General features: G+C 49.7%; 2 protein-coding genes across 2 annotated transcripts; one reads left to right on the top strand and one right to left on the bottom strand.

Moving 5' to 3' along the window:
- Window positions 1-518: 518 nt before the first annotated feature.
- Window positions 519-5075, bottom strand: FEN1 (flap structure-specific endonuclease 1). Its single transcript, XM_010384926.2, has 2 exons — window positions 4724-5075; window positions 519-2400 (listed from the first exon to the last, which is right to left on the bottom strand). Exon 2 carries the CDS (start codon window positions 2377-2379, stop codon window positions 1237-1239), a length of 1143 nt encoding a protein of 380 aa, XP_010383228.1. The 5' UTR covers window positions 2380-2400; window positions 4724-5075; the 3' UTR covers window positions 519-1236.
- Window positions 5076-5132: 57 nt separating this feature from the next.
- Window positions 5133-8604, top strand: TMEM258 (transmembrane protein 258). Its single transcript, XM_010384925.2, has 4 exons — window positions 5133-5197; window positions 7140-7249; window positions 7826-7962; window positions 8498-8604. The coding sequence occupies exons 1-3, from the start codon at window positions 5195-5197 to the stop codon at window positions 7950-7952; spliced, it is 240 nt and encodes a 79-aa protein (XP_010383227.1). The 5' UTR covers window positions 5133-5194; the 3' UTR covers window positions 7953-7962; window positions 8498-8604.
- Window positions 8605-9211: the final 607 nt, after the last annotated feature.

Here is a 9211-nt window from a genome sequence, read left to right as displayed (position 1 = left end):
CAGGAATGCTAAAACATCGGACATTCAAATGGGCCAGTTCCCCACCAAGCTTTCTCAGGATTATAAAACTTTCAAAGTTCAAAAACATGCGATCTCTATGGGAAATAATACCTTGGATTTCAGTTTACAAAAGGAACAAGAAAATGGTTTCTGAATGGCAGTTTTCAGTTTACAAGTAGTGGCAAAGTAAATGCTTGGATGTTATGAGGTAGATGATCTAACTTGTGAGACTTTCTTAAAGGCACTCCTTTGATCTCACATAAGAGATCTAGAAATCTATTCAAGGTATTAAAACTCCTCTCCCAGCAAGATAAAATAAAGCATCCTCCTCCTAATGGCTGAAGTTTCATCTGCTATGACCATTTTATGGAGCATGGTGCCATCTTGTGGACACTCTCAAACCACCCATTGTTAATCGGGTGCAATTACACAGCATGTTGAGTGAAAAGGAAAACTATTTGGAGTCATGGTCACTTAGGACATTTTCAAATGTTCTCAAAGAACATGACATTTTGGTCACTTTTATAATTTTATTGATCTTTTTTCTTCATAACTTTAAAACAAAAACAGCGCATGAAAACCAGTGTCTTATCCCAGTCTCAACTCAGCTGATTGCCAGATGAACATCACTATCTTACTCCTCTGAATAACCAGACACAAATTACATAGCAAGTTCGAGTTTCTGCCCACCCAAGACATAGCCAATAATCAGTCATAAACACAGAGACAGTCAACTCCAGGGGCTCCAGCTCTCTGCCTATCTTCTCTCAGCAGTTCCTCCCATCTGCTAAGAAGCACCTTCCTGATGGCTCTCTCTCAAGGTGAGTCAAGGCTGAACAAGACAGAAAAGCACAGTCTAGGTCCACCATCACCTCCCACTGGCCACCAGTTGGCCAGCCAGGAAATCATTTCTGTACATCTTTTGTCTCCCCCTTTTATCTCCTTCTCTCTTCTCCAAAACTTGTTGCTAACTATCACTTTCATGTAACAATGGACTTAGTGTCCATTAAACTGCCTGAGAAGTGGTTTGAGCCTGATACATTTTCCTGAGCTAAAAAAGGAAAAGTACCTCTGTGGCCTTCTTGCCATTAAGATCAAGTAAAAAAGGGACTAGCACTACTGAAAAGGGTCACACTAGAAAAGCCTTAGAATCCTCTCTCCACCCCTGTGAAGGTTTCTCTAGTTGTAGCTCTTAAGGGTATTCTGGGGTCAAGGAGGTATAATGGGGAAACACATTTATTTTCCCCTTTTAAACTTCCCTGCTGCCCCAGTCTTTGCCTTCTTCTTAGTGGATCCCTTGGGTTCTGGCTCCTTGCGCTTAGCTGAAGAGAGTGAGCCGGTCACCTTGAAGAAATCATCCAGGCGGCCCTGGGTGCTGCCTTGGCGGCTCTTACTCAGCCTCTTGACCCCACTGCGGATTCGCTCCTCAGAGAACTGCTTTTCACCACACATGAACTTGACCAGCTCTTCTTCATTTGGCTCGCTCCACTTCAGCTCCACAGACTCTGGGTCCAGCACCTCAGGTTTCAAGAAGAGCTGGTGAGCCTCCTTGTGGAGCCAATTTTCTGGCACAGGGTACTTGTTGGGGTCAAGTCGCCGCACAATCTCCTCGATGCTCTTGTGCTTCTGGATGAGGTCCACAGCCCGCTTGGGCCCAATACCCCGGATACTCTCACAGTAGTCACTGCCTAGCAGAATGCAGAGATCCACAAACTGTTCCTGGTTCAGGCCCAGCTCCTGAAGAATCCGGCTCAGGTGGAATTCCTGGATTGGCAGCTTTTTGGCTTCACTGGCAGTCAGGTGTCGCATTAGCACAGGGCTGCCAAAGGTGAGGCAGTCCATGTCCTCGGTAGCCGCAGCATAGACTTTGCCAGCCTTCACCAGGGCAGCACAGCTGGCCTCTGCCTCGCTGGGTGCATCAAGATAAGGGATGCCCATGAGGCTCAGCAGATGTTTGCACTCATCGTTGTGCTGCTTAGTGACCTTCACCAGTCGCTTAGTGAATTTTTCCACCTCCTGCTCGGCCCCAGCAGCCTGAGCCTGCTGCAGCTGCTTCTCTGCCTCAGCCCGCCGCTCACTGCGTTTGGCCAGCTCGCCTGACTTGAGCTGTGGTGGCTTGCCATCAAAGACATACACAGGCTTGATGCCATTCTCCATCATGCGAATGGTGCGGTAGAACATGCCCATCAGGTGGCTGGTGGTCTCACCCTCCTCGTTCTGCAGCACATCCCCACCCTGGCGAACAGCAATCAGGAACTGATAAATGCTCATAGAGGCATCAATGGCCACCTTACGGCCAAAGTAGCTCTTGATGTCATTCTCCCGGATGGCACTGGGGGCCACATCAGCAATTAGTTTGGCCAGGCCTTGAATTCCCATGGCAACACAGAAGAGGAATGACTAAAAAAGAAAGGCAAGTCAGAGACGGAGGAAAGAAGAAGGGTTATAATTGGTGTTATCTCACCAACTTCATGCCTTCAACTAAATTCCACACAACAAAACGGACACCAAGTCAGCACTGCTAAAGACGAACAAGACAAAGTCCCCATTCTCAAAAAACTCAGTCTAGCAGGATAATTTACTCAATAGTAAGGCTTAATGAGTACCAGAAATAGAACCAGGTGCTTAGAGAAATAAGATATTGTTGATATTCTAAGGTAGCAGCATTATTTATTATACAAAAAAACCCTACAACATGGGTCTCTATCAATGACCACAGAAGGCCAGGGTGCCCGGCCCAGCTTGAGGAGTCCAGGGACCATAATGGCAGACCTGAAAGACAGGCAAATACCAGCTAAACAAATAGATCTGACTTGTTTTGAGTCTCTGCAGAACCCTGACCGATAAGGCAGTCTTGAAAAAGGACTGCAAACATATCTGAATGGAGGTGATGTGGCTTTCTCACAAGCTTCTCTAAACTCTCTTCATCATCGCCTCAGCACATAAGAGTTTCTACTTTTATTATGATGTTGCTAGAGTTTCAAGTCTTTCCCTTTGCGTTTTCTCTCCACCACTCAGTCTGAAATGTTAACTCCATGGCTCCTCCCCAGGTCCTGATTTAGGGGTCTGGCATGCTGTAGTCACTGGGCTCAAGAGTATTGCACTTCAGAGTTCAGTGTTTCCCAGATAGCAGTGTTTCCCAAATCACCCTCATGATTTTTGCCACTTCCAGCTAAAACCTGTACTTTCATTCACTTAGTATTTTTTTTAAAAACTAAACTGGAAAACTCATAAGCAATAATATTTGGGTTCTATTAGTTATATTTTAATATGTGTTAAATGTATAGCTATTAAAAAGGATTTTTAGGAGGTGCAATTTAAAATCATCTTGCCATCCTGGCCAACACGGTGAAACCCCATCTCTACTAAAAATACACATACACACACACACACACACACACACACACACACACACACACACACAAAATTAGCTGGGTGTTGTGGTGCACACCTGTAATCCCAGCTACTCGGGAGGCGGAGGCAGGAGAATCGCTTGAACCCAGGAGGCAGAGACTGCAGTGAACCGAGATCATGCCACTGCACTCCAGCCTAGCGACATAGTGAGACTCCGTCTCAAAAAATAAAAACTCATCCTGTACCCACTGGCGGTATGTGTCCAATACTCCAAGAAATATTCTACCAGGGCCAGGCACAGAGGCACTGGCCAGTAATCCCAGCACTTCGGGAGGCCGTGGTGGGAGAATCACATAAGCCCAGGAGTTCCAAGCTGCAGTGAGCTATGATTGTGCCACCACACTCCACCCTGGGGAACAGAGCAAGACCCTGTCAAGAAAAGAAGAAAAGACAAAACAAAAGAGAAAGAAGAAACGGAAGACTCCACCAGGACTTTTCATTGTTCCCATTCTTCCTTCACAGGGTTCTTTCTAGAGCATCAATGACTGTTCAATTCTTCCTTCTAATTCAGTCCAAACACTTCAGCATGGCATCACGATCTTTCATGTTCTGGTTCCCAACCTAACCTTACATTCTGGGATCTCAACAGAAAGCTGGAATAAGGCCCGCCTTTTCCCACTTTTCCTTAGCTATGCCCTCCTCTCGCCATCCTTTCACGCGTCCTTCCAGGTCCATCCCTGGATTAATCAATTAATAATTAATTGATAATGAATTATTCATTTGATTAATATGAATAATTCCCCTGTGAATTGCAACGGCGAAGGCTCTGGCCTTGAATCCAGGCGCGGCATTTCCCATCCGTGTGACATTACCAAACCACTGGGGTTTATGAAGAACGATTACCATGATTGTCTCTCAAGGTTGCTACCAGGGTTAACTGAGACAACAGACGGAAACCCCTAACGTCCCCTCTCCAGGCCTGTTCAACCCGTCGGCTCTTGCCTCAAGCCGGCGGCGCTGCTGGAGTGTGGACTGAGGACCAGGCCGTGTAGCCCTTGATCCCCTCGCGGCGTCCCACAGACAGGCAGGCAGGCAGGAAAGCGGCTAAACAACTCAAGTGTCAGAACTCTTTCTCGTCCAAGGTCTTAGGAAAAATACAACACGACCCCATAAGGTAGAACTTATTACCGCCTTTCTACAACGGAGGAAAGAGAGGCTCGGAGCTTACGCGACTGGCCCACGGCTCACAGGGGGAAAAGTGGCGGGACCTCTTGACTGCATATCACGCGCACTCCAGACCCCGGCTCCCCACGGCCCCAGCGCCAAGCGGACCCCGTCGCTCCCGGAGGCGCTTCCCATAGGGTCTCACCTGGCCTTTGAGACACGAGGCCTCAGCGGCTAAAGCTTGGTTCGGGGTTGCCCCGGGCAGGCGGTTCCTAAGCCCGCTCTCCCTCCTCAGCTTAGCGGCGGGTCGCCTTACGCTCAGCCGCCTTCCAAAGCCCGCGCTCCCGTCACGTGACCTGCCCGCCACGCACAGCCTCTTGGGGAGTGTAGTGCAGGCTGCGTCCCCTCAGACGGCTGTTCTCATGGCAACCAGTCCCTCCAGGGAGAACAGAGTCTCTCAGCGACCGTGGCGTACCCTTCTCCACCGCTTGTCCCTACTCCACCCACACCAGGTCCCCGCAGGCCCCTGCTCCCGCTACACCCGAAATCGCAGAACTACAAGTCCCGCAATGCCACTTGCGCCGGAGGCACTTCCTTTTCTGGTTGTGCTAGGCGCCTGCTCCTGCCGACGTGTGCTTCCGGTGGCGGAGCGGCGGATTAGCCTGCGCGGGGCGAAATGGTGAGAGGGTTAAGGGGAGCTCCCGACGGAGAAGCGAGGACCCCTCGGGGTCTGATACACACCGCGCTTCTCTCCTCAGACGCCAGAGATCCAGAGGGCTAGACGCTCCTGGAAACTCTGGCTTGGGCTGAAGGGTGGGAAAGGGGGAAGCCCCTTGCCATGAACTCCTTAGGTTTCCGAGCTCGCGATTTCTAAGGATGAGAGGCGTGGGGCGTATTTTGAATACCTTCCAGTTTGTGTATCTGTTATCTGTGGTGTGTTATCTTTATCTGGAAAGTTCTTCTGCCGAACTCGTGCCTATCCTACAATGCCCTGGGCAAATGTTGTTTCTTGGTGAGGCACTTCCAACTCTGAGGCACTTGGCCAGACTCTCCTAGGAGCGCCCACAGCCTCTGTACACGTTCCATGGACTCCTTTGTTTGCGGCCGCGCCTCCTAGTGACCACCGTCTGACGCGCATCTAGCTCTGGGATGATGTCTATTCATCTTTGTGTTCCCAGTGCCAAACAGAGGGGCTGTAATTGGAAGCTCAATAAATGGCAGTGATTGTCTTTATCATTTTGGGGGAAGGGAGCCGTGATTGTTTACTGAATTGAATTCCAGTGCCTCAGAACAATGGGAGCAGTTTACTTCTCTAGAGTTGTTATGTTCTGGATTTTAGAAGCGTTGGCTGACGGGTGACAATGAAGTTAACATTTGTACAGATCTTTACGTTTACAGCCCTCTTTCATAGGCATTATGTCATCATGTTCCCTACAACCTTAGGAAGGAAGCAAATACCTGTTGAGCAGAATACTCCCTGCCAGGCACTAGAGTTTTGATTCATCATCTTTCTTATACATCAGTCCTGTGAAATAGATAATACAGTCACTTTACTCAGACTCAGATTACTCAGTAGAACCAGAACTTGAATGCCTTCCCTGTAGCTCACGAGATTCCATAATAGTATATGTAGTGAGGAAAATACTGAATTAGAGATTGAGGGCCAAGCTCGGTGGCTCACGCCTGTAATGCCAGCACTTTGGGAACCTGAGGTGGGCGGATCATGAGGTCAGAAGTTCGAGACCAGCCTGGCCAGCATGGTGGCACCTCGTGTCTACCAAAAATACAAAAAATTAGCCGGGCATGGTGGTTCACACCTGTAATCCCAGCTGCTCCGGAGGCTAAGGCAGGAGAATCACTTGAACCCAGAAGGCGGAGCTTGCAGTGAGCCGAGTTCGCACCACGGCACTCCAGGCACTTCAGCCACTTCAGCCTGGGCGATAGAGCAAGACTCTGTCTCAAAAAAAAAGAAAGAAAGAAAGAAATTGAGGCTGTGCGTGGCAACTCACACCTGTAATCTCACTACTTTAGGAGGCTGAGGCAGGCAGATCACCTGAGGTCAGGAGTTCAAGACCATCCTGGCCAGCATAGCAAAACGCATCTCTACTAAAAATACAAAAATTAGCCAGGTGTGATGGCGCGCACCTGTAATCCTGTAGTCCCAGCTACTCAAGAGGCTGAGGTATGAGAATCTCTAGAACCCAGGAGGCAGAGGTTACAGTAAGCCGAGATCATGCCCCTGCCTTCCAGCCTGGGTGACAGTGAGACTCCGTCAAAAAAATAAAAAATTGAGATCTGGGTACCACCAGTCAGTGACTTACAGCAGGCGTTCTCAGCTTGGTGTCTATAGACACTGGTCTGCAAAGCTCCGGAAATTGTAGGCAAACTTTTTCTTGTATGTGGTTTTTCTCAGGCAGAGAGTTCGTACCTTTAGTCACATTTTCATAGTGGTCAGATCATTGGCCTCAGAAAATGATAAGGACCATTGATCTGCAGCTACATTTCCAGGCCAAAATCAGCCTCTGTTTCACAGCAGTACCAGGCTCCTTGATAACCCCATGTTCTCTCCAGGCTGAAATCATGGAATTCTTTGATAGCTCTGATCTCTTGCCCTCCCCTAGGAGCTCGAGGCCATGAGCAGATACACCAGCCCAGTGAACCCGGCTGTCTTCCCCCATCTGACCGTGGTGCTTTTGGCCATCGGCATGTTCTTCACCGCCTGGTTCTTCGTGTATCCTTTCATTGAGCAGCCAGAGGACCAGTGATTAGTGGTTTGGGAGGCTGAGGGAGAAACCATGCCAAGTACATGGACCCCGCCAGTTTTGTACATTGGATTGGGGCTGGGAGAAGGTAAGGAGGGGAGGAGGGCTGGTTATGCCCAGGAGCAGGTTATGGCCTTATTTCCCAAGTTCAGGTGAGCTCAGTTTGTCCTTTGGATTTTCAGGACAGTGAGCAGGGAGGTGGTCTGGCTGGAGTGGAGGTGGGGAATAGGGGTGCTACAGTTGGAAAGGTGGTATAAGGAAGGGTGCACTCAGGTGTCAGGAGGTCTGAGAGATAGTCCCAGCTCCGACCCTCATGAACTATGTGACCTGGGGCAAGTGACCTAACTCCTCTGGGTCTTATTTTCTTCATGGCAGTGGAGCACCAGAGTCCAAGGCATCTCTTAGGCCCCTCTGCCTGGCTGCTCTGGGCTGGATAGGCCTCTCAGGAGGCATTGAGCCAATACCTTTCTCCTCAGAGTGCCACTGGCTGAGCTCTCTGCACTCCACAGTCCATCCCTTCACTTTGCCTTAACTGCTGTGCCCAGTTACGAGGTCACCTCTACCAAGTACACTCGTGATATCTATAAAGAGCTCCTCATCTCTTTGGTGGCCTCACTCTTCATGGGCTTTGGAGTCCTTTTCCTGCTGCTCTGGGTTGGCATCTACGTGTGAGCGCCCAAGGGTAAGAGCTGCAATGGGATGAATGATGAGCCAGGGAAGCCTCCCCATAGTCAGGTCAGCAGGGTCCTTAAAGCTCTTACCAGCATGACCCCTTGGTTGACGGAGACAGACTCAGTTGAATGGGTAGGGACACTAGACATTTGTGCCTCTTTCCCTGCCCCTCATACAGACTTGAGCCAAATGTGACTTTGTCAATTCTGAGCTCACATAGCCCAAGGCCTCAATCTGCCTTTGGGATATACCACGTAGGAGTGTGAACGCAGGCTTCCCATGTTTGTACATTTATGCTCTTAGAAGTCAGACCCCAGTGACTTGGAGAGGCTGCTGGGAAGTTGGCTGGCTGAAAGGGGGTCAAGATCCGGGGCTTAAAACTTGCTGCAGACAATCCATCAAACAGGCCACTGGGAATCAGCTCTGGTGGCTCATCCTCAAAGACGTGTGCTCCACAGCCTTTGCCCCAGGGGCACGGGGATGCAGGGAGAGAAGGTAGAAAGAAGGGCCATTGGTCTCATTTTGATACCCCTCTCCTCTTTTAGGTAACAACCAGATGGCTTCACTGAACCCCTGCTTTTGTAAATTACTTTTTTTTACTGTTGCTGGAAGTGTCCCGCCTGCTGCTTATAATAAAGGCAGATGTACGGCAGTCCTGTCTGGGGTCCATTCTGCGGGGGTGGCAGGGTGCTGGGACCTACATTCCTTCCCCAATCTCTTCCCTTTCCCGTTTTTCATCTGCCTTTCGCAGTTCCTGCTGCTGATCTACTTCAGGGGGATGAGATTTGTGTGGCACAGGTGTTTTGTCATTGGAATTTAAGGCTCACCTGAGGATAGGAAGGGTCTGGGCCTACCCTTTTCTATTGTTTCTAGGACAAACTTCTCTAGGAACCCACATCAGTCCTTTCTGCCCTAGGCCAGTCCCTCCCATAAACATAGCCACCCTTCTCTGTGCTGGGGCATCCTCACCAGGCTCGGCTTGTCCCCCTAAGAAGGCTTTTCCCCTCGGTGGCTACTTTTAACGCAGGTGGGCAGCAGCGGGTGCATGGGAGGGAAAGGTGTGGCCACGGGAGGGGCTGCTGAATCTACTCCTAACTCCAGTATGAAGCTAAGAGGATAAGGGGTATGAAGCATCCATTTGGCCCTCTGGCTCAGGAGCTCAGAGATTCCAGGCTTCTCAGGAAGAACTTTGAATTCCAATTGGCCCTAGCCTCATAGGTGACTCCTCTCCCAGCAGACCAATCCCAAGAAGAGACAAG

Source organism: Rhinopithecus roxellana, chromosome 15, assembly GCF_007565055.1.
Source record: "Rhinopithecus roxellana isolate Shanxi Qingling chromosome 15, ASM756505v1, whole genome shotgun sequence".
Classification (NCBI taxonomy): Eukaryota; Metazoa; Chordata; class Mammalia; order Primates; family Cercopithecidae; genus Rhinopithecus; species Rhinopithecus roxellana.
The sequence above is the reverse complement of the archived record's forward strand: the minus strand, read 5'-3'. Positions and strand labels throughout refer to the sequence as shown.